This window comes from Periplaneta americana, chromosome 10 (assembly GCF_040183065.1).
Source record: "Periplaneta americana isolate PAMFEO1 chromosome 10, P.americana_PAMFEO1_priV1, whole genome shotgun sequence".
Lineage (NCBI taxonomy): Eukaryota > Metazoa > Arthropoda > Insecta > Blattodea > Blattidae > Periplaneta > Periplaneta americana.
In genome coordinates, this window is record NC_091126.1 from 126801689 (window position 1) to 126827609 (window position 25921).

Below are 25921 nucleotides of genomic sequence, written 5' to 3' on the forward strand. Positions count from 1 at the left end.
AAACTTGCAGTTTAATGTATGGTATAATACATAATCATTAACATACAACTTTTCATGGTTAAATTCAACAGATTAATCTGACCATTTCGTGACAAGTTTTCCTCTAATTACGCTTTGCTGTCCCATAAAATGCATGTAAAATTGATAAAATTAATATTTGTTATACTATCAGTATACTACAGTATTATCTCCAAAAAAACAAAAAAGCCTTTCAAAGAAGACTCCTAATTCACAAGTGTCCCGTACAGAACTACATGTCTGTCCCATACGGAACCAAGTATTTTTGGTTATTTTGTAGCAGTTACACGGGTTTTTTAACTAGTAACTACGTTTCTAAAATGTTTCAGTGCCTACATCTTTATGGAAAGAATTTCAGTTACTCAAGCAGTCAGATATCACAGACTTTTGCCATCAAAATGCTTGCTGATTCTTGAAGTGTCCAAAAATTGTCCCATATGGAACCCCATTTTATTTAGGTATTTCTCAGAAAATAAAGTTTAATAAACTATTCTGTTTTCAGGGAGAGAGTCCTCCATATTTTAACAAAATTATTCATGTATCACTGAGCATATCCAGGTATCGATCAAATTCCAGCAGAATTAATACAAGAGGGTGGAAGTGCATTATATAGCGAAATTTATAAACTTGTACTTGCTATTTGGGAAAAGGAAATTGTACCAGAACAATGGAAGGAGTCCATAATTGTACCTATTTTTAAAAAGGGGGACAAAACCAACTGTGGTAACTTTCGAGGAATATCACTTTTGTTGACGTCGTACAAAATTTTGTCCAATATTCTTTTGAGGAGATTAACTCCGTACGTAGATGAAATTATTGGGGATCATCAGTGCGGTTTTCGGCGTAATAGATCGACTATTGATCAGATTTTTTGTATTCGGCAGATAATGGAGAAAAAATGGGAGTATAAGGGTACAGTACATCAGTTATTCATAGATTTCAAAAAGGCATATGACTCGGTTAAGAGGGAAGTATTATATGATATTCTTATTGAATTTGGTATTCCCAAGAAACTAGTTCGATTAATTAAAATGTGTCTCAATGAAACATACAGCAGAGTCCGTATAGGTCAGTTTCTATCTGATCCTTTTCCAATTCACTGCGGGCTAAAGCAGGGAGATGCACTATCACCTTTACTTTTTAACTTCGCTTTAGAATATGCCATTAGGAAAGTTCAGGATAACAGGCAGGGTTTGGAATTGAACGGGCTACATCAGCTTCTTGTCTATGCAGATGACGTGAATATGTTAGGAGAAAATACACAAACGGTTAGGGAAAACACGGAAATTTTACTTGAAGCAAGTAAAGCGATCGGTTTGGAAGTAAATCCCGAAAAGACAAAGTATATGATTATGTCTCGTGACGGGAATATTGTACGAAATGGAAATATAAATATTGGAGATTTATCCTTCGAAGAGGTGGAAAAATTCAAATATCTTGGAGCAACAGTAACAAATGTAAATGACACTCGGGAGGAAATTAAACGCAGAATAAATATGGGAAATGCGTGTTATTATTCGGTTGAGAAGCTCTTATCATCCAGTCTGCTGTCCAAAAATCTGAAAGTTAGAATTTATAAAACAGTTATATTACCGGTTCTTCTATATGGCTGTGAAACTTGGACTCTCACTCTGAGAGAGGAACATAGGTTAAGGGTGTTTGAGAATAAGGTGCTTAGGAAAATATTTGGGGCTAAGCGGGATGAAGTTACAGGAGAATGGAGAAAGTTACACAACACAGAACTGCACGCATTGTATTCTTCACCTGACATAATTAGGAACTTGAAATCCAGACGTTTGAGATGGGCAGGGCATGTAGCACGTATGGGCGAATCCAGAAATGCATATAGAGTGTTAGTTGGGAGACCGGAGGGAAAAAGACCTTTAGGGAGGCCGAGACGTAGATGGGAGGATAATATTAAAATGGATTTGAGGGAGGTGGGGTATGATGATAGAGACTGGCTTAATCTTGCACAGGATAGGGACCGATGGCGGGCTTATGTGAGGGCGGCAATGAACCTTCGGGTTCCTTAAAAGCCATTTGTAAGTAAGTAAGTAAGTAAGTAATCACTGAGCATATTCTACCAAAGACATAAATTTTATAGACAATTATATTTTCAAAGTTGCTGTCTAAAGTGTTGGGAAAAACGTAGTATGGCAAACACTAAGCTCCGCCCATGGCCCCTTTCCACTTTTCCCCTATAAGCTCACCACACACTCTAGCAGGAAAGAGTGGAAATAGGGGTTTAGGGTGGGGTGACATCTTGTGTAGGAAAGTGGAACGAAAAGAGTAAAGGCGACATCTATGTAGCAAAAGAGGAACTTCGTCCTCTCTCTCTCTCTCTCCAGCCTCTCCTTCTCTGTTCCTTGCTTCATGTCTCTCTCTCTTTTTTTTTTTCTTATGACTTCGCAGAGGGGGAGATTCGATCCGAGTAAGTTCGTAACTAAACCTAAACATACGCTTTTTGTTCACGCTTTAGACCTCTCGGCTACCGAGGCGAGTTGGGGGTAGAAGGGAAAATGAATCTATTTATGTTTAAGGGAACTGCCATAACGTATTGCAGAAATGCAATGTGTGTCGTTGGATATGTCTTAGTATGTATTTTCTTGCCCTGACAAGGGCAGTTTGGTGTTGGAGCATGATGTACTCCTAAACTACATCTCTCAAACTTACGACTCTACGCAAAATCAAGTCGAAAGTGTAATAGCGAGATCTGAATTCCGCATCAGTTTCCAGTCTCGCGTAGAGGGAAATGTAATGCCTCTCGTGTTTCGGTTGTAATGCTTTAGTGAATTTGAGAGTTTGGAGTAATAGGAGGAGTGAAGTGCCATTCACGAAAGCGAAAAGGGCAAGTTTGAACCTTTGCTTATAATCCAAGTTTTTCGTCCAAAATAACTTTCGTATCCATTTCGGCCACGTGTTAGCAGGGCCTATAACATCTTGCAGTATCGTCCAAGGATTGTTGCAAGGATTCATAACGGGAGACAATGATGGGATGGCGCGGAGGACAATGACCGAATGGCGTGGGTAGAAACTGGCGGACTTGTGAATGTAGCTTGGTAGGGGTTGACTGCGGGGGTGGCGTAAGTGTTAACGCGCGCTGGTGGAGCTTCATTGTGTCCGTGTCCAGCTTCGTGTACAGATGTAACCATGTGTAGTGATGAGCCGTACCAAAGACTTGTACTTCTTCCTGAAATTGTGCAGGGAGAATTTGAAGGCGGATACAGTAAGGTACTGTGAGGAGCATGGACTACTTGCTAGTCATTACGAGTGTCCAACCTGTGGGAAAAATATGAAACTAGCGCCGAAAAGCGATGCTACTGATAGTGTGCATTGGCATTGTTTTGGGCAGGGGAGTGAAGTTGCACACTGTGTTAGCCATTCAGTGAGGAGTGGAACTTGGTTCGACAAGTCCAAACTTACGACGGTCAAGGTACTCCTACTGACATACTGTTGGTTCACGAAAATGTCCCAGCAGCTTGCTGCGGAACATGCTAATATCGAAAAAAACACGGTGCTGCAGTGGTATCTGTCCTGCAGAGAAGTTTGTGGCGTGGTAATGGAAAGGCGTAAAGGTAAATTAGGTGGAGTAGGACATGAAGTGGAGATCGATGAATCCAAATTCGGGAAGAGGAAGTATCACAGAGGTAAACGTGTCGAGGGCCAGTGGGTGTTTGGTGCAGTCGACCGTAATACTAAAGAATGCTTTCTCTTTCCGGTGGCTAATCGTTCGAAAGATGTTCTCCTCCAGATCATCAAAGAGCGAATTATGCCAGGGACTACGATCTTTTCTTATTGTTGGAAGGCATACAGTACCTTGAACGATGAAGGATTCCAGCATCTAACTGTGAATCACTCTGTGACGTTCAAGGATGCGATAACAGGCGCCCATACGAACGGAATTGAGGGTCTATGGGCGCATGCTAAATGGAGTATGCCTTCGTGCAATCGGAAAAAAGGCGATATGTTCGATTCCTACTTGTCTGCCTTTATGTACCGGCAATGGCGGGGTCAAAACCAAACATTTCACAGCTTCCTCCAAGACATTGCATCCGTATATCCACCTCATGTTAGGGACTAATTTCTAGTTTTTCTACAGCGCTGCTCCTCCTGTAAGGGGTCCTTTTTAGGGCCTGCAGGGACCTAAAGGGGAAATGATGTGACGTTCTGTGAGAACTAATATAACCTCTCATTCCCAAACCAACCTCTCCGTCACGTGGCGGGTCCTGATAACAGCAAACGAGGCTCTGGTGACTACTGGCATTGCGAAGTTAACAGATGAGTGTTGTTTAATGAAAACCACATTACACTGTATTGTGTTGTGTTGTGTTAGTACATGTGGTGGACTGTTGTCTAATGCGTCCCTGTTTGTACGTATTACATTGTGGTAGGCAGTGATCTATCGACTGTACGTATTACAATGTGGTAGGCAGTGATCTATCGATTGTACGTATTACATTGTGGTAGGTGTCTAATGCGTCCCTGTTTGTACGTATTACATTGTGGTAGGCAGTGATCCATCGAAGCGGGACAGATAGTAGAGAGAGACAGTAGAGAGAGAGAGCATGCGAGCGAGGTGCCGAGTGGCGCGGGTGGGGATAACTTCCCCTACTGGCATTCGCCTTATTACGTTTACGCCAAAGTGTCCCATATGGAACCTGGAATGGCTGTATAGTGTTTTCTATAATGGGGATAAAAAAATTAATGTGTGTCGAAAGTTTCTATTGAGTCTATTGCAAATTTTAGGGAAACAATTAACAACAATTCAGAATAAACTGGTTTCAGGTGACATCCTCAATGATAAAAGGGGTACACACTTAAATTGTCTTCATACAATCATGATGCAAAAGTATAAACAACTGCAATACATACATCAGCAGTATTTTCAGCTTCAACCTCATACTCGGCATCATTTGTTCCTTTCAACATTTGAAAGACGAGAATGGAAGTGTCGCAGCTGAAACTTTTGAGTCCAACACAAAAGAACCCAGTGCCTTTGTAACCCTCCAAGACAAAGGACTTAAGAGAACTGTTACAGTTTTTAGATGAAGATGACCAAAGTTGGCTGAACTCAATTCTGAATAAAGTCGGGACATCACACAAAGGTGAAGATGACTCTAGCAATAATAGGTGATGCAAAAAGAAGAAAAAGACATAAGAACAAGATAACCATAAACTGAAAATGTAATGTTATTTTGTAGCTCTACTTGTGTAATTATTCAATATTTTTTTAATGTGTTATAGTAAATGTAGACTATTTTATTTTGTTGAATTTATTTTATTTTACTTTTTAAGACAAAATTATTAATAAAGTACGAGATGTTCTCATACAAAATTAATTTTCATGCAAAGTTAAACACCTAGAACACCAGAATAATTAAAAACACTACTAAATGTATTGTCGCCGGTAAAAGGGTGTATGTAGAGTTCCATATTATATTTATTTTATAATGACAGAACATACTATTTGCTGTTATGTTTCAATAATTTTGTTTTAAATTTTCTCGAAACTATTTAACAGTAATGAAAAACTTTTTCGACGCAAATATGATGAACCTGACAGCTTAAAAAACATTGAAATTTGTATATATCAGAAATACATTTTGCTGTATATGCCCCTATTTGGGTGACGTCCTCAATTCCTTTACCTTTTACTGATCAGTTTCAGCACAATTCTTTCTTCACCCACTCTTTCTAACACAGCTTCATTTCTTATTCTGTCTGTCCACTTCACATGCTCCATTCTTCTCCATATCCACATTTCAAATGCTTCTATTCGCTTCTCTTTACTTCATCGTAATGTCCATGTTTCTGCTCCATTCAATGCCACACTCCACACAAAGCACTTCACTAAACTCTTCCTTAGTTCTCTTTCCAGAGGTCCCCAGGAAATGCTCCTTTTTCTATTAAAAGCTTCCTTGGCCACTGCAATCCTCCCTATGACTTCCTGGCAGCAGCTCACGTTACTGATTATTATAGTACACCCCAAGTACTTGAAGCTGTCCACTTGCTCTACTGCCAGAATTCGCAAGTTTGCATTCTTTATTTTTCTTCCTATGACCATGGTCTTCGTCTTACTTGCATTTATCTTCATCCCATACTGCACACAGCTGCCATCTAGCTCCAGTAGCATATCCCTTAGTAATCTCCTCGTCTGCTGACAACACCATATCATCAGCAAATCTTATGCACTTCATTCTTCTTCCTCCTACTATCACTTTTCCCATGTTCTGAAAACAATTCTTCATTAAATCCTCCAAGCAGAAGTTGAACAGAGTAGGTGATAAAGGGCAACCTTGATGTACTCCTCACCATATTTCACTTCCTTCTGACATTTCTTCTAACCTGACTTTGACTCATTTCATATAAAGATTACTGAACAGTCTTCTCTCTTTTCAATCCACACCTATTTTCTTTAGAATCCTGATTAGTTTATTCCAATTCACTCTGTCAAAAGCTTTTTCTAGGTCCACAAATACTATATACTCTTCTTTATTCTTCTCTAGGTATTTTTCGATGATTATTCGTAGCAGTCAAATTGTATCTCTCGTACCTTTCTCTTCCTGAAGCCAAACTGCTCTTCTTCCAACTGTCCTTCCATCCTTGAATATAAACGTCGATTCAGTATTCACAGGAGAATTTTCGCCGAGTGTGATATCAGACTGACAGTCCTGAACTCGTTACATTTCTTGGCATTACTTTTCTTCAGTATTGGAAGCAACACTGTCTCCGTAATATTATCAGGCCAGTCTCTTTTCTCATATATTTTTTTGCATAATGACAGAATTTCCTTCTTGTCATCACTCAAGCATTTCACTAATTCAATGGGAATTCCATCAACTCCTGTTGCTTTCCCATTCTTCACTTCCCTAAGTGCTAGTACAAGTTCTTCCCTTAAAATTGAAAATTCTTTTTCGTCTTCTGATATGGCTGCTTCGTCTTCTATAGCTAACTCTGGATGGTTCTCTGTCTCGTATAACATCTGTACATATTTCGTCCATAGGTTTACTATTCCTTGTTTGTCTGTTATTTAATTTCCAATTTCGTCCTCTTATCAACAACATGGATTTTCTCTTCTTATTTGTAAATTTCAGACATTTTACTTTGCGGTACATTAAATGATATATTCCTTTCCTGTCTAGATCAGTGGTCATCAACTCAGATGCTTTTACGAGGCAGTAAGCGCGCCTGTGAACAAGCAAGCTAGCAATGTGCAATATTCCAAAGATATCGGAGGGATAGGAGACTCCTATCATGCAATAACTTGAAGCCATTTGAAGGAGGGACATAGAAATATTATAGATTTATACTGCACATATTGCCAAGCAGGCTGCAGAAATTGGCATACTTGAGAGTCAGACATCTCTTCCGAACAATGTTGAGGACACAACGTCCTGTCCAGGACATGGTGAAAGTTTCCCCCCTTCCAAACATAAATTCTAAAGACATTCTCGTACCGACAAAAGAACAGTAGCGGTCGAAGTCCTCACTTAAACTAAGCTCCTATCAAGCATTTTATATTACTTCGGCTGTGTGAAGTGAAGCTTTCAGTGGAATGAGGGATGGACTTTAGATTCTGTTCCAAACTATAAAACTCAAACTTCACTGTTATTCACTTATTCAGTAGGTAATTACTACTGACCTATTTGGTTAGAAAATGATTTAACAGACCTATCACTAAAGGAAAAAGTAAAATGCATTCCAAATGATCTAAAAGTTCTTCAAAGTATTAAAAATGACCAAAAAATGCAGAAAAAGAATATAAAAATGACCTAATAGTTCTAAAACGTCAAGAAATGCAATATAAGAAATTACTTTTTACGTTGATATTAACATAGAAATTTCTATATTAATAGACATCGTCCTAATGTGAAAAATAAGAAGATGACTTTTCATCAACAGCCACCCCCTAGTAATTAGCATAAAAGGAGACTGAAATAGTTCTATTATTAGGAGGTGGGTCCAAATGAAATGACTGAAACAGTGGTATTAAGAGTGTTAATACAACGGTGCGGGATTCCTGGATACTTTTCTCAATTCGTTTTGCCCAAAGAAATATTTCCCAAAGCAGTTTTTCCCACACCACTTTTTCCCCAATGACATAGCACCCAATGGATTTGTTTCCAATTGCAATTTTTACCAATCCATATCATCCAATGACAGATTTTTCCTTTCTCACAAATTATAAATAACAGTAACCTTAAGAAATTATAATCTCTGATTTTTTTAATGTACATAATTTCAGGGTAAAAGTATAGCCCAAAGCGCAAGTAATCGTGAATTCTGCCCTCATCTTTGTACATACAGTAGAACCCCGATTATCCATCTCCCTATTAACTGATTGGTGGATTATCCGACTGTCTTTCTCTCGCGGTTTTTTTGTGGTACAGAAATATCTGAAGTACTGTACATTATTAGAATATTATTTTTTCTAGAGAAGGCTATTACAAGACTTCACCTTTACACAGTATGGTCTAATGTTCAAGTTATCGTACTGTTTAACTTCTATATAAAATGTCTTCTTGGAGTATCAAAATAAATCGTGTTATTCTAAAGATAAAGAGTGCAAATAACTGAGTGGTTTGGGGAATGAGAAACTGTGGCTCATCTTAGAATACGAGATTGGAGTCACAACTGTATGCAGTTTAATAAAAATCGAGGATAAAGTATGTAAATCTACAACACGAGACCTTCACTATCCCTATCTTTCCACAGACAGCTATTACAAGGAATTTCCTTGGCCCTTAAAAACCCATTGTTAACAACCAGACTTAATACAAGACCATAAAGGAAATTACGAAAGTGTAAGCATTATTCACTAGTTTACGAAAATATTTTATGGTACGGATTATCCGATTCTTTCGATTAACTGTTCAACCTACTCCCTTCATTACTACGGATAATAGAGGTTTCACTGTATTGTAGTTCATAACAATTGATCTAATTCTTTCTTGTGTTCTCAACCATTTTCTTTTTGGTTTCACCTTTATAGCTTGGCTGAGTGAGAGATGTATAATGGCCGTTTTCATATCACTTTTTTCTTTTGAAATTCTTGAATGGTTGAATAAAGTGAAGAGGTAGTGTTTCCCTACAATAGTCTGATATTGGTTATGCCACACCTCACTTAATTTGTTGGTACGATGCTGTCCTGTTAAAGTTGCATCACAGGTGTTCCATCTCTCAGGTGGATATTGTGACTGACCTGAATGCCTCCTTCATCCTCTACCTACTTCTCCTGCAATATAAGTTACGCAGAAGTAATTTGCAATTTCAGGAAGATCTGTTAGCACTTAAGTCTGTAAAATGTTAAAACATTCTTGTACATCTGTAAAAGGTTCAAAAGCGACACTAGAAGCATATGTACTCCTTGGTTAATTTTGGACCTTATGGTACATTGACTGGCATAGGTAAAAGGAACAGCAGAACACATTTATTTCAGGGAATGTTCTTAGTGCAGCGTTGATTATCCCTACTTCGACATCAGACATTATTCTTGTTGATGTAAAATGTAACTAATTTTTCCGTAACAGCTTCAAATACTTGAACATAGAGTGCTTCGGTCTTCCCTGATAAGAGAGCAAATATGAATGGAAACACTACTTTTGAACCATCATTAGCTGTTGTAATGGTTCCTAAAATAAGAAAAATTTGCGTAAAAATAGCTGAAGGTTTCATCTATGTACCATGTATCCGATATTACCAGTAATTCCAAATTTCTTTCTGTGTCAAACACTATAACTCGATCAGACTGCTCTTCTTTCTCTTCTCTTTGGTCATAACTATCATACAATAGAAACTGATCATTACTTGATGTCTGTTTATAATGTTCTGGGATATCTTGAATCTCTTCAATAGACCTGGAATCTGTTAAATGGCTTCTCATCCATTCACGCCTAATACTTGTTTTTAAATTCTCTCTCTCTGAGATATGGTTCAATATCCCAGATGAAACTCCATGCAAGTCATTATGCAACTGAGAAGAAGTAATTTCAGGATGTTCACCTGCTGTTCTTTTCATTTTATTTACAAGAATTCCTGTTTGCACTTTTTCTACATTCGGTGGATGTGCATCTTATCATTTTTCAATACTTCGATTACATTTTCTAATGCTTCTAGTAATTGCAGTTGCAGTACACTCAGATTTTCTTTCAGAAACCCAGTAATCTTTCTCTTCAATTATACAACTGTCCGTTTAATGCAAGCTTTTTACCACCCCTTGCAGAGATTATAATAACAATAAAGACAGATCGCACAAGTTGTGCATGGTGTTGTTAACACAGTTTGTTCATTAAGCGAATTGTTACTTCGCATTTTCACAAAAGTTCACAATGACCCAGTTTTCACATGTGGTTACGTGGTATTGGCTGCATTGGTTGCACACCAGGTTTTGTCTGGGTCATGAAAATACTCGCTTTTGCACAAATTATGGTGGTATCCATGTACCGCCATTGAGTTCACGAAGTGCCGAAGATCCTAGTTGGTGTCTGTCCATGTCCTATTTATCATGGTCTCCATTGTATAGAAATCTGGCCAGATTTCTTTCCTCTTCCTCACTCTATCCTGCTGTAGTTTTTCCCAGGCATCTGTGGATGGTAATCCATGCTTTATCTGCAGGTCTTCAATGAAGAATGTCTCCTTAGCAAGTTCGTAGGCTAGTCTGGATTTTGTGCATTTCGCGATTCCCGGGGCAGCTTTCAGGAAACGTGACTTGACTGCTTCTAGTATCCGCTCAGTTTCTCCCATATGATGTCCAGTCCGTATGTGGTGATGGGCGCTATTTTCGTGTCGAATAGTATCATGGCGGTTTCTAGCGAGAGTCTCGTGATTGTTTTGATGTCAAATATGGCTTTTGTGGCCGCCGTTGCTCTGGACTTTATGTGAACTCTGTAGAATCTTGCTGAGGTTTGGATTGTCAGTCCTAGGTATTTGAACGTATTAACAGACATGAGAGGTTTCGCTCCTAGGTATATCCTGTCTCCTGCTGCCTCTCTGCCTCCTTTTCGGAATGTCATTTTTACGGTTTTCTCTGTGTTGATTGTCAACTTCTTGTCCTTTGCCCACCTGTCCAGATGGTTGGTGGTTCTTTGTACTTCCTGCAGGGATCGTGACCATGTCATCGGTGTATAAGTAGATTTTCACGTCCTCTGTCTTGCTTAATTGTCTTCACCACATCATACGTCACAATGGTGAACAGGGGACTTAGTGGATCACCTTGTAGTACTCCAATGGTTTGTGTTATCATTTTTTAAACTGCAACTCTGCCTGCTATTTGCACATAGTTAATCGTCAGTATGTTGCGTATCAGTGTCATGATCTTGTTGCCCTTACTCGTTACGGCTTCCAGTTTGTCAAGTATTAGTGGTCTATTTAGCATGTCGAAGGCTTTTGCAGAGATTATATTTACTGCTTTACTAGACATTTCACAACAAATTTTTTATATGATTATAAATTTAAGTGGAAAATATCTATGTTACATGTTAACATGGTTATACATTAACTGACTGCATTGTTGTTACAAAAAATGAAATTAGATTTTTGGGTACATAAATTGGGTAAGAAATTCATTGGGAATTATGTCTGTGGGGAAAAAAGCGTTTTGGACGAAATTAACATTGGAATTAAAAAATTAGAACTGTTTTGGGAAAAACGAAATGAACTGGGTAGTGACTGGAAATGGATGATACAGTCACTAGGAAAAGATGTAATCTGTTTGAGAGACTCAAAAGTGTGCAAGAGTGCATGAAAATGATCTCAAGATTTATGTGATCAAATATTTGTGAAGGGACTGTAAAATTGATTATGGTGTAATTTATTACAATTGATTTGCAAAATGAACACTGGTTAAGGCTTAGTGTGTGTTAATTGGATGGTGCAGATGCTGGTGGAAGGTCTGAGATAATTTGACTATTAAAATGGGACAAAATTTTAATTTTTTATTGTATAATATTAGTAGTGAATATCTATTACAGGTGACATGTTTAATAGTTAAACTATAGTTAAGGAAAGCACCTAAAAACAGAAATGCGTCAGGATGTCAGTAACATTTATATGCTTTGATGACATTATGTAAGTGTAATTTACGGTTATGGTGAGTATATACAAGAATGTGAAGGTACAGAATTACTTGTGTAAGTTTTGATGACATCAAAATGTATCAATATCAACTCAGGTCACATTGCCTACAATTTTAATAAAATTTCGAAAATATGTTTAACTAATATAACCACTTGTACTGATATTAAATTAACTCCAAACAGTCCATTTCTAACCACTGCTCTTAAATAAGTTACTTTTTAAAAGTAACTAAGTTACAGTTACTTACCATAGGAAGTAATAGTTACAATTAGAGTTACTGTACACAAAAAGTAACTGAGTTACAGTGACAGCCATCAAAGCACAGTTACCGGTACTTTTACAGAAACATTATAATTGTGTTATGATAGTTTTCCCGATTATGTCTTACTTCCACTTTTTTTAAGCTCCCTGTGGAGCTTCAGGAACTTTGTATTCTTTATCCATCAGTGCACAATTTATAAAGAAATTAATCATTTTTTCCAGATGACATAAAAAATTCAAATACTTTGGCATATGCAGGTCAAGGCATATTTTTTTTTACTTCCTTTTCCATGTCCAAAAGAAACTGAGATAAATGTAACAGCGGAGATCAGATTTTATTTGAGTCACGTGACTGCAATATATTCACTCTTGCATATAAAATTTTCAACTAAAAAGCATGTAAATTAAATCTAATTGGTAAGACTTCACTGCACATTTAATTACAATTATAATTCAGATATTTCTAAGACAGAGTTTAGGATGTGTAAAGTTGTTTAAATTTATTTCATAGCAGACACCTTTTGGCACAGCTGACATAAGAAAGACAAGGATTCAGCAGGAGTGGTTATTCAAGTGAAGTAGGTGAAGTGCCACTTCACCTATTTACGTGTAAAACACAATTTTATCTCGTATTAATAATTAATACTAGTTATTACAGTTTCCTTATTTCTAAAATAAAAAAAAAAGTTTTCTTTTCTGTCATTATTAACAGTGTTTAGTTGTATAAATAGTACCTGTAACTATCCGCTGAATAGAATGTCTACTGTTATGAGCACCGAGCAGTTCTATTGGAACTTACAATACTGTAGCCCGACCCACTTGATGCTCCCTTCGCTTCTCTGTAAAGGAGAAGCTAAGTGAGTATCAAGTCAACCGTGACTGTAGAGGTGTAATTATTTGGGCTCCCATTCTCATACAGCACTTGGTTTCCACGGTAACATGACATCACGCACTAAACAAAGATTGTATGAGTGAAGTGCGTTTCTGAGTCTTTCAGTTACGGAGAACTGTCAGACTTGTAGGTGGAGTAACCAGTTTGCAGATCTAACGGTACTAATAATAGAGAAGGGTTGAAGCTGGTCTCCAAGGCCGGGGGCTATTGTTGAAATTTTACAGTAGGTCTATGTACTTCCTGACTCGAGAAAAGTATCCTCATTCCTTGTGTCTAAGCAGCCACCCCTGCAGCGGTAAATTGGCTGGCTATATGTTACTTTATCAGGAATGCACACCACATACATTCGGTAAAGTTTAAAAGTTGTTTTCGACAGTGTGTTTTTTCTTCTCATGAGTTTGCCAGTTTTGTTCCAGTTCTTGTACTTGAAAGTTTAACGTGCACATAAATGTACACATGTAGTTTAGTAGGCTACTTATTAACTTATTATTTAATGTATTTAGAGTATATTAATGATAAGTGATATAGTCTATTAATCCTACATCGTAGTGTATATTGTATGTTTGATCACTATAGTGCTATTATACAAATACTTAGGTACCAGTACACCGAAAATGTTGATAAATGAGTGCGAAATATGTATCCCGAAAATGGCATGGTTTGTAATATATTAGAAATGCCGTTTTGTAGACTTAAATATGAGGATGAAAAAGATGTTTTAAATTCTGGACGTCCTACAGTTCCATTTGTTCTTTGTTTTAAAAAGTGATAAAAAATAGAAAAGTTGCATAAAATAACTTTAAAAAATTATTCCCATGAAAGAAGCTTTTCTGTTTGAAAAGATTGAAAATTTCACTTGGAATGCTACATTACAGGAGAGACTTTCATCATTAACCCCATACTTTGCACAGAGATATACTGTCCATCCTCAGTTAAACTCAGATATTTTATGAAGACATCAACGACAGATTTGCTGCTTTAAAAGATAGGAGGATTGATTTTGTATGCAAGAAATTGGGTGAGTCCTGAAATAAATTAATTTTCCTGTTTGCATGTGTTCTAGAACTAGTAAAATTGTACATAGTTTACGAATGGTAGTCCTACTCATTAGCCTATATTAGCAAAGCTGTTCATGCATTTGTGTATGTGAACAGCACTTCACCTATTTTCTTTACGACGAGCAGTTACTGGGATTCTGAACATGACCAAGTGAGCAGAGAGCGAGGATAGCGGAAATATAGTTGCCACAATATGAGTGGGCCCAGAGCAAATAAGAGACTGCGTTAATAATGTACTCATTGTTGAAATCATCGAAATACAATTTGACATTATTATTATTACATATAAGGTTGGTATTACACTCTCTGAGATTCTTGCAACAAAATATTATTACAAGTGACAAAAATTGTAACGATATTACTAATAAAAGTAACTTCGTTAGAGTTATTTTTACTTTATTTAAATAATAACACCATTACTGTACCAATCATTAATTTGAAAAAAGTAACTGTTACAATAACAGCATTATTTGTAACATGTTATTCTACAACTCAACTAATTAATACATGAGGACTTAACATGCTAACTTTCAGTATAACATTAATAACATAATAACTCTTTAAGTCAATTTGTCTCAATTTATCAATTACAGAAATTTTACTTACTAAAAATCCCTCATATTACAGTACAAAGCAATATTTACATACCGAAAAGTTGCTGCTTCTTTGTACTAATCCAGAATTTTGGAACACTGTATTCTGTTCTTCCCATACTTTGGTCCGAAACTTCATGTCCACTGGAAAAATATGTCCCTCTGTGCTGAACACATATTTACTGAAGTGCTTGTTTACATGGTTGTCTTTATCAAACAACTGCAATAACAAAATGATTGTCATGCATAAATTCAACAAATAATGATCTCTTTCTTTCTTGAATTGAGTAAACAAACATGAATATTTCTTAATCATATCTTTTCCTTTATTAGCAACATAAATCACAAAATTTTAAGACATGTAAAACAAATTCCGATGATCTTAAATCTACACAGAAATGTTTACAACCACATTGAATTGTTTATCAAACTGAATGTGAAATTTCTGCTAGAGTTAGGATGAGTTCATCAAACAAATAACTCTCAAACAGTAAAGTTATAATATTTAGTCAGGGAAAAAAATTATGCATTTGTAAGTTACATTAAATTAACCCAACATCAAAGTTACCAAAAGTTGCACATGATACAAGATTTTCATCAAGTTCAATGAGATGCAAAAGCCCATCATTTTTGTCTTTCTCGTGATGAAGCAGACTTGTAGCTCTGAAATTTCAGATGCTTTTAAATCTGTGACCTAAACAAATTTAAATTGTACCCCCAAATTAAATCTTAATCCAACATCGAGGACGCAAACCTATTTATCAATAAGACCTCTCAAAAAAGATTACGCTGTTATCGCTAAGGTAATTTATTCTTATAATCAACAAAAATGGATCAACTATTCATACATTCTAGTGCAAAACTTCAGAATCTAGTATAGTAGAACTTTTTGAAGGTGGAACATGAATAAGGAAGAAACTTGTGCAATGCGAACAAATTCTCAGCTCTTGGTGGATAGAATAGGCAGTATAGTGTTTACTATGTATATTGCAGAATGTGTCCAATGCGAAAACAGAAATTAATATTTCACGAACTTATCAAAGCTACTTATATATGCGGAAAAAAGAATTAAAACCTGATGTTCTGTATTTTTGTACACACCATATTTTACCATTTGGTCTGAGACTTAATTTTAATCAATGTATCACTCTTCTAACAGGTAGCTTCAAAAAGCTTAAACTAAGAACGAAGTACAGTACCTACCCCTCAATTGCATCAAGGGAAGGGAGTTAAATTCGGAGGCAGCAATTTTGGTAGGTGACCTCAATGACATTTCCAGTAGGTGAGCCAATATTGTTTATGTGAGCTGTATGAATGACTGGCAATAACGTTTTGAGTCGTTGTTTATATTTTCATACTGGCAACTTATATCATTATTATGAAACACACCACGGTACAGTCTGATTCAAAGAATACCTTAAATACATGTAAATTACTTTCGTTCGCAATAATTTTACAATACGCCTCCTACTTCTAAATTAAAAGGAAAAAAAGCATTTTATAAAGTCCTACCCTTACCAGATCAATATACTAGATTTGTCCAGTAATAATGTAGGGATCTTCTTCTGGTCGTGCACCAATTCATGTTAGTAAAATTACGATTCTTCTTATTGATCAAAATATTAATTTGGTTAATTGGGTAAAATTGCATGCCGCAGAAGTTAGATTTATATACAGGTTTAATAAATTGCAAGGGCAATAATTTCTTAACACACACATTGTGAATAAAACAGAGAAGAAAGCATTTTAAAATATTCAAAACCATACAAAGTATCGGAGAAACCAATTTTCCCTGCACAAATTGCACCAATTGCAAATATAATTATCCATTCACATTAAATATTTTATGGATTCAAAAAAAGTTGTTTCTTAATCTAGAGGTATTGGCTGATGACTAAATTCCAACACAAAATTCATTCAGAATATGTAGAAATTACACTTTTGGATTTTACTAAATGCATACTATTGAAATGTGTTACATAACCCCCCTTAAATACTGTACATGTGTTAACTGTGTTATGTCTAACTGCGTTATCCGATGTTTTATTTTTTTTTAAATATAATTCATAGTATTGAAACTGCCATATCAAATTCGCACAAATTGTATTATTCGTAATTTTCGTCTCGAAAACCCCTAAGATATATAATTTAATTTTTCACCCATTTTTATCCCACTCCAACACTTTAGGGACAAAGTCTGGCAAAATAATACCTTATTCGTATTCTGTGATCGCAAAGATCCCCAAATATTGATTTTTGTTGAGATCGGATGACATGACATTTCTCACTCCCTTCTGCTTTTTCATCTGTACTTCAGGAGATGGTATTTAAAGAATCTAGGAATGTTTAACCAAAATTGTAAAGAGTAACCTTCATTTTAAATTTTACGTCTCTAGTTAAATATACTTCAGTGAATTCTTAAAACCGGCAAATCTTTTCTCTCTCCTCTCTGCTCTGTAAGGAAGTGAAAAAAAACTCAAAAGTTATTTGAAGGGAGTACATGAAATGAATAGTCTAACCCAATTTTATGAGACAGGCTTAGTTTTAAATTTAAAGGCTGGTTAAAAAAAATAAATTGGTATAATTATTTTGATTATTACTGTCTCCCATTTTCCAACTCTTAATGTTCATATGTCGTAAAACTCAGTCTTGTCTATTAACTAAGGATTAACAGAAATCTACGTATAGGGTTTAAGGATATTTAAGTTGTCGAATCAGTCAGTCTGTTGATTATAGAATAGTTTTTTTATTATATAGATTGTCTTTATAGGCCTACTTTATAGTAATGAGGAAAAGACTATGCAGCAGCAACTGGAATTATATCGAAAAATGTGTGCCAGAAACTGGTGCCTTTTCATATACTACATGCACCCATTATAGACTACTGTAGTTCTATAGTTTAGCTATATGTGCATAGTCTTTAGAAGTGATTGTCCATCTAAGTCCACTCGGATCTCGAGCCTGTATGTTTACTCTTATGTCGTACCCATTCCAGCTTCCATTTGCTTGCTACAGAGATATCAGCCAACCTTGCATCGGTGAGTAACTCACTCTGGAGTTCAGGTTAAAAAATCCGCCTGCCAAAATTGCTGGCTCCTACTATATGAAAATTGTCAATTAAATTTCTTCCGATAATGATACTAGCCATGGCTATAGGTTTTCTCACAAAATCGTAAAGAAGATTAGATAACAGGTGGGTAAACAACAAAGCGTTGTTTTATTAAGCATCAATGGCAGTACCGAGTAAAATTGTGTTAATACCTAACAGTTGAATGGAGTGGTGGGGGAAGAGGGAGAGTGAGATGGGAAAGGGGGACAGAAAGGAACAGAAGTTTCCAATTTGTGGGAAAAAAAAGTTGTTACTAGCACAAAAATGGCCCAACTCTTGAAGCTCCTTACACAGCACGATTCACACCTCAACAATTTAACAACAGTTTTGAACCCAGTATTATTTGAATAGTATTACAGGAAGGCATTTCACAACTAATGCAAAAATCACGAAATTAATCTGAAAATAAGATCAAATTAATACCCAAGAGTCGTTATTAAACAAACAAGATACAGTAATACAGTACAACAACCTTGATTACGACAACTTCATCACAAGCATTCTGATAGCTCGGTGCTAGCATGCTTGTTCGCAGACTACATAGTTCAGGGTTTGGATAGAGTTGAGGAAAAAGCTTTTTTAAATTAATTATGCAGGTTAATTTCGTTTACCATCATTCTATTTTACTACACGATTTATAAATATTCATCTACCATTAAGAATAGATCAATTTTCATCCATCTTTTCAAATATCTTTCAGGTTACGACAACAATGACGTAAAATTAATTTAAACAACTGCCAAAGCGATTTTGTTTATATCAGGGGGTTGCCAGATTCTCAAACTGAAAATAAGGAACAGGCTTATGACTACTGTGGATTAGAGACGAGTAGATAATTACAGATAGTGAAACTTGTTGGGGAAATAATATATTTCTTTCGAATAAAGCCATTTAAGATTCTATTTGGCAATTAGGCATACATATGCACACATCACAAGTGGCAATGAATTGAAACTGATCAATTTTCATACTTGACTGCTTTTTCTAGTCATTTTTAACAAAACATTGCTGGAAACAATACAATCATAAAATTAAGTTTTTCTTTGTCAATCAAAGAACCCATCTTTCAGTCATGGACAGGCTGATAACTTTTTCTTGAAAATGTGTATTTTTATTATGGCAGTGAAGTCCTTTGATCAATAACATTTCTGAGTATATATCGTTGGTATATGTTATCAACAAGAGAAAGTTATTCTCCAAACTTAAGAAACTTTCAAAATCAGGTAAATTTGTCAGAGTAATGTATTCCATTTTAGGAGAACATTTTCATTGTCAAATCAACTTGTTTATGTAACTTGCACAAGCTACACATCTTGAAATTGTTCTGTATATCTGTACTTATTCTTGTCATTTGAATTGCATAAACTATTTAAACAATGCTTCACCTGATATCCAAAAAAGTAGGTCAGCTATGCTTTGTTCAAACTGACCTTTTAAATTCTTAATTACTTGATAAACTTCACAGAAAATTAATTAGTGGATTTTGTTCTAAAGAACTAACTATTTTTTAACTAGTTTGTTAAATGTTGGCAAAAGTATAGAAACATTGCTGTAACAATTTTCTGTTCTCCCAAGTCTCATTCCGACTCACTAATGAAGTTCTTTTTGATAAAAACCTGGCGATCATCAATGCTAGTAAAATAGTAAATAACACTAAGAGAGTTATTTAAGTAACGTGAAGTTCATAATATATAGGGTGTACGATACAATTGTTGGCAGTGTGACAGTTCTTGGCAGGTGTTGAACATAGTTAATAATAATAAGTTTAATTTTTTCCCACAGACAAATCTACTTAGGGAAAACATAGCTTATAATGTTGGTCACATTATTATGTGAATGTTTTCTCTCCATTTTTCTTTGAGTCTTCATGCTGTGTGTAAATTTTCTGAACTGCATATCTAGTGTTGAATTATAAAGAAAAAAATAAGAACACAGGAGTGACATATTCTGTGAGTACTTGTCTATGTTTTACATTACACATTTAAAATACAGTTATACTTGATCTGTATGTTCTGCTGGTTATGTAATTAAATTCATTCAATCTCATAACCTAATGTTACTTAAAATAATTTGGGTGCCAACATCTGTATAATTTTTTTCTACATATTATAATTATTGGCACCCCCTGCCAACAACTATATTGTTGTGTATTAGTGATATAAGTACAGATTTTGAATCACCTTCTAATGTAGTTCTATTATGTATATTTTCGACTCACTTCTGATACTTGGTTACAGTTCTTGGCAGGGGTGCCAATAAACTGTAATTTTGAAACGAAAAAGTGTGATAGTTGTTGGCAGTATTGCGACATTATAGAAAACTTCCCCCTCCCTGCACAGGGTGTCAGAAATGTCGTCAAAAAAAGTAAAGATACACATCTCAGGATTTAGAAGCTGCTATTAATGATATCAAAAGTGGACTTCCAAAAAATGCAGCTGCGAAGAAACATAACGTTCCTCGGGCAGCAATTCAGTTTCATTTAAAGCAAAATTTTGTTAAAAGTCGCCCTGACCCCAACACAATTTTGACTGATGAAGAGGAAATCACTCTCAAAAAATGGATCATTGATAGTTGTAGAAAAGGATTCCCTCGTCGTAAGGCAGATGTGATTGCAAGTGTCAAAGAACTTCTCCACAACCGGCCAAATCAATTCATAGACAATACACCAGGTATAGGTTGGTATAAGGCTTTTCTGAAAAGACATCCAGATACTGCGACTCGGACTAGTGAAGCTGTCACTTCAGCAAGCAGCTGCGTCAGCGAAAAAGACATTCGAAACTAGTTTGTCAAAATATCTGAATGTCTAACGGAAGAACAGAACATTGATGTTCTTAATAAACCTGACAGGATATTCAATGCTGACGAGAAAAGTTTCATGTTGAATCCTGTAAATTGAAAAGTTTTAGGCCCAAAAGCAGCTAGAAATATTTATGAGGTGGATCAAGGAAATGCCAAAACCTCCATAACTGTAATGTTCATCTTTTTAGCGAGTGGCTTGGTGGTACCACCGATGGTAGTTTTTCTGTACAAGAGGATTCCAGCAGAAATTGGGCACTCAGTTCCAGATTCCTGGGGAATTGGTCACAGCGATAGAGGCTGGATGAAAACTGAAGTCTTCTATGAGTATGTTGGAAATTTTTTGTGTCATTTCTAAAAGAGAAAAACATCTAAACACCTGTAATTCTATTTGGAGATGGGCATGAAAGCCACATATTATGCCATATTATTCAACTCTGCACAGAACTTGGTGTTGTATTAATCGCGTTGTATTCCAACGCAACGCGAATTCAACCAGCCGACGTAGCAGCATTTAGACCCATAAAAAAAGGCCGGACGAAAGGAATACTTAATTTGCGCACAAAGATCACCCTCATGAAGACCTGAAAAAGGAACATTTCTGTCCCGTCTTAGAAGCAGCCTAGAGAAGTACGTTAAAGTTAAAATGCTCCAAAGTGGTTTCTGAGCTTATGGGCTATTTCCTTGGAATCCTGATTCCATTGATTACTCAAAATGTCTTGGAAGCAAAGTAATAAATGAGACATCAACTCAGTCATACAGTGAACTAATGCCAAAATTAGATTATGAACATTTCAAATTACTGGTGGGTGAAGAATTAATAGAAAAGTTCAAAGACATTAAGAGTGAGACTGAAGTAGAACACAATAATGAATTTTATATTCTCTTCAGGATGTGGAACAAAGTGTTTCGTAAAGGTGTGCAACCAAAGATAATGAAAAAATGAAAAGACAAAGCACTGTTTTAATTCTATAATTAAACCAATTATTTCAGACTATAAAACGATAGATAACAAGCAAAATTTGGAAAAGATTCAGGCAGATAAAGAACACAAAAAACAGGTAGAACAAGTGAGGAAAGAACAAAGGAAGAGAAAGAGAGAAGAAAAACTCTAAATACAAAACAGATGCCTTAGAAAAAGAAAGAGCGAATTACTAACGTGGGTAAGGGTACTGATATAACTGAATTAATGTCATTTTTCAAACAAGGCATGTTATGTTTGTGTTCGTAATATTAAAACTGAAAATGGAAGCCTGCAATGTTCACTGTGCAATAAGTTATTCCACGAGAAATGTGTACCTAAAAATCAACAACAGCATATTCCTGACAACACAGACTGCGATGATTTCCTTTGTCATTTCTGCTACAATGTTGATGAAAGTGATAGTGAAGACTTGTTTTTAAATACTGAAAGTGATAATGAATAAATGGAACGTGTGTTGATTTCAATTTTGTTATACACTGTTGAAAAAACGAGTATGCCAAGAACTGTATCAATATCTGCCAAATATTGTAACAACCCTGCCAAGAATTGTATTTTTCAGAACTTATTCTTTTCACATGAAAAAACAGTATTATTTAAATTTAAAATGTAACTTGATATATGTGCATATATGTAAAAAAAATTCCCTTTGTACCATAGAAGTTTCATTTTTACGATTGAACTTAAAATATCTACTCAATTTTTAATTGATTAAAAAATCATCCTTAACCCTGCCAATAATTGTACCTTTCCCCCTATATATTTTTTATTTTGAATTTACATATTTAAAATAAATCTAATTATTAACTGAAACAGCTAAAACAAAGAATATTTAGTGTACGGTATAAATTTCATACCATAAGCAGAACAAAAAAGAAACATACCGTACTGTTCCTTTAAAAACTGTACATTTGGCAACCCTAGTGTACCACTGCTTTGGAGTGCTAAGCATGCACAATGCATTGAATCTGGAACTTACAAAATACAGACGGGTCATTTTTTTTGGAACTATGCAATGTGCTCACACTGAAACGTAATAACAATAACAATAATAATAATAATAACAATAATAATAATAATAATAATAATAATAATAATAATGCTAAAATTAATTGCAAATTTTACTATTTCAGCAATGCTGAACTCAAATATTATACCGAAAGTTTTCAGTCACACACAACTTTTGAGAGAAAGGGAAAGAGAAGCAAAAACGAAGATCTTCATGATTAATTATGGATAAAATTCATTTCTTCTGTGAGAACTTACACAGGTTTACTTGTGTGTCTTTTAAGCGAAAAGTCAATGTTATACATCAGCAGAACACAGTACTTAAATTTTAAGTTCTTCACTGAAGCAATTTTAAATTTCTATAAAATTAAAGGACTGGTCTAGTGTCATCAAGTCATTGCTAGAGGCTATCTCGCCTGACATGTGTGCACTGACTAGCAAAAAAAGTGGATCACTTCGTAAAAATCGAATCATCGTCAATAAACTACCAATTTAGAGACAGTATTATTAAACTGAAAAGGTTTTATGACTAAGGAGAGATGTATTCAACATTTTTGGAGACGAATATGATGTTATGAGGTCATAAAATGCCACCCCATGAGCCACTTTCTATCCCTAAGTGTTAGGCTGTGTACTTTACGGTTTTACAACACAGACCAGTACCATAAAACCATTTAAAGTTTTATAATTGTGCAGTGGCCCCTATTGATGAATTATCAATGTATGGCACATTTTTATCATAAGTCAACATTTTTCTTCACTTTCTGTTTTCATTTTGAGAAGATGCCTCTTATTTGAGAAGACTGCGAGAGCTGTCATGTTGGTTGAGGATGGATGAATCATTTTGTGGCTAATGCCATCGTGGAAGCATACAATGTGCCCTATGGCGATTCTGTGAAATAGGTACCAATGACAGACCACCAGAATCAGGCCATGGTAGGTTTACATCCATCAGGGATGACAGGTTTCTGATACTCCACATCTTGTGGTATCTACACACGACTGCAGTCCAGACCAGAAAATAGTCTCGAAACAGTGAGGAATGTCACAATGAGTGAGAGGAATGTTAGATAAAAACTCCAAGAAGCCAATTTGATCTCAAGAAGACTGTAATTTCTCCATAGTTCACCACCAGCACCGGACAATATGATTACAGTTAGTGTGTCAACATTGGAATTGGACTGTGGACCAGTGGTCAATGGTGCTGTTCATGAGTGAATCACAATATTTTGCTACTGGTTACCTGATATTGGAGAGAGAATGGGGAAAGCATGGGGAGCGATATTCGCCTTGAAACTTACCCAAAAAGAACACTGTTTGGAGGTGGTTCTATCATGGTATGGAGTGATATCAGTTTTGGGGCCTGAACGAAGCTTGTTTTTGTCGATGGAGGTATCTGAATGTGCGCCAGTATATAGTGGAGGTGTTAGCAGACCATGTAATCCCCTTCACTCCCTTGGGTGGCGAAAATATTGCATTCTTATGCATGACAATGCCCACTCCCACTGCTGCTCGCTATGTGACGCACTACTTTTGTGACATTGGGATAACAACCCTGGACCAACAAGCATGCAGCCCAGACTTAAATCCTATTGAACACCTGTGGCAAATGCTCAGTGAAAGTGTCCAATGTCGCAATTTCGACATCCTGAATGAAATATGGACAGCATTGTAAGAGAAGTGGAATCTCACCCCTCAGAAAACTTTACAAGATGTTATGGTCAGCATGGTGTGACGAATGGAGGACATCATCACCACATGGAGTGGTAACACACAATATTACAAGATATGTGTACAGTGAGAGTTTCAGTGGCGTAATCGTATGTTAATGTAAGCTATTGCCTTAATAACTTCATGAAATGCATTATTTAAAATTCTGCATAAATTAGAATACTTTAGAACTTTAAAATAAACTGGGTACAAACAAAAAGGATTTTGATGACGGGATTGAAGTGCACAGAACACAGTCAGCTCTGGATATAGTGAACTCGGTTATAGCGAACATTCGGCTACAGGGAACCTAAATCATTGATCCCGACCCGCATGCATTAAAAAGTACATTAATATTTCCGTTTATAGTGAACCCTCACTTCGGTTATAGTGAACTTAAAACTAGAATGTCCCCAAGAAAATGTAATTTAAAAATGGCCAAAATGGTAATTCAGGAAACCCTTTCTCCTATAAACTTCCAAGAATATGTTCTGAACAAAATCTCAAACCTTTTACTCCTTAAGTGCATTGAAAGACAAAGGATTCAGCTTCCTGGACAGCTTGAAACATGTTAAAGAGAATAGTGTACGCAGTGAGGGATAAAGGAATGATTAGTTCTGACTCCTTTAAAAGAGGTTATTAGAAGAATAGGAAGAGAAAGTGTTTTCTTTTGTAAAATACCAATGGGTAAATACAAGAAGGATTAGAGTATAATGGTCCTCAACCCTTCCTCCTGCATCTTTGTAAAAGTGAACCTGGGGAAATTCTACAGCCGAGTACACAGTAGCATACTTCTAGTTCTAGTGGGAAGAGGTGCGAAATCGGTCAGTGCCTACTACCCACATGGCTAAATTAAATTCAAGTTTCGAAATGTGAACATCAGGATGTCGAAGCGTAAGGTGTTTAAGTTGGAAGATAAAGTGAACATTATAGTAGTACTGATATTGAACGTGGTCTGACCCAAACGGGCATTAATACTGTATGTTCAGCAACGTCAGTAGTATAAAAACAGACACTTTGGTTTTAGTGAACCTCGGATATAGTGAATGAAATATGCTGGTCCGCAGAGGTTCACTATAACCAGAGTTGACTGTAGATGTTTACTTCATTTTACAATATACCTTTGTTAAAATGTATAAAAAATAAAGCATAAGCTATAAAATTATTATAGGTCTTTAAAATATTAAGTGATCCACTTTTTTGCCGGTCAGTGTATTTAAAAAATGCACTATCTACTTGTCGTCGACCCTGTAATTGCTCACTGATGGTTGCTTCGAAAACCTCGGAAAAGAAAATAAATGATGTAATCAACACAAGTTACATTGGAACACACATCTGAGTGCAGTCTCTCAGTGCACAAAATCCCCTGGCTACCTCTGAGCTATGGCAGTGGTTCACTTGAGCTTCAGAATCAATGTG

General features: G+C 35.9%; 1 protein-coding gene across 2 annotated transcripts in view; it reads right to left on the minus strand.

Annotated features, from left to right (window-relative positions):
- LOC138708015 (ER degradation-enhancing alpha-mannosidase-like protein 1) overlaps positions 1-25921 on the minus strand; it is a 158647-nt gene that overhangs the window by 3493 nt on the left and 129233 nt on the right. For both annotated transcript variants that reach the window (XM_069838122.1, XM_069838123.1), the window contains one exon: positions 14953-15117. In XM_069838122.1, the coding sequence (XP_069694223.1) occupies positions 14953-15117 (165 nt within the window). The remainder of the gene's footprint in view (positions 1-14952; positions 15118-25921) is intronic.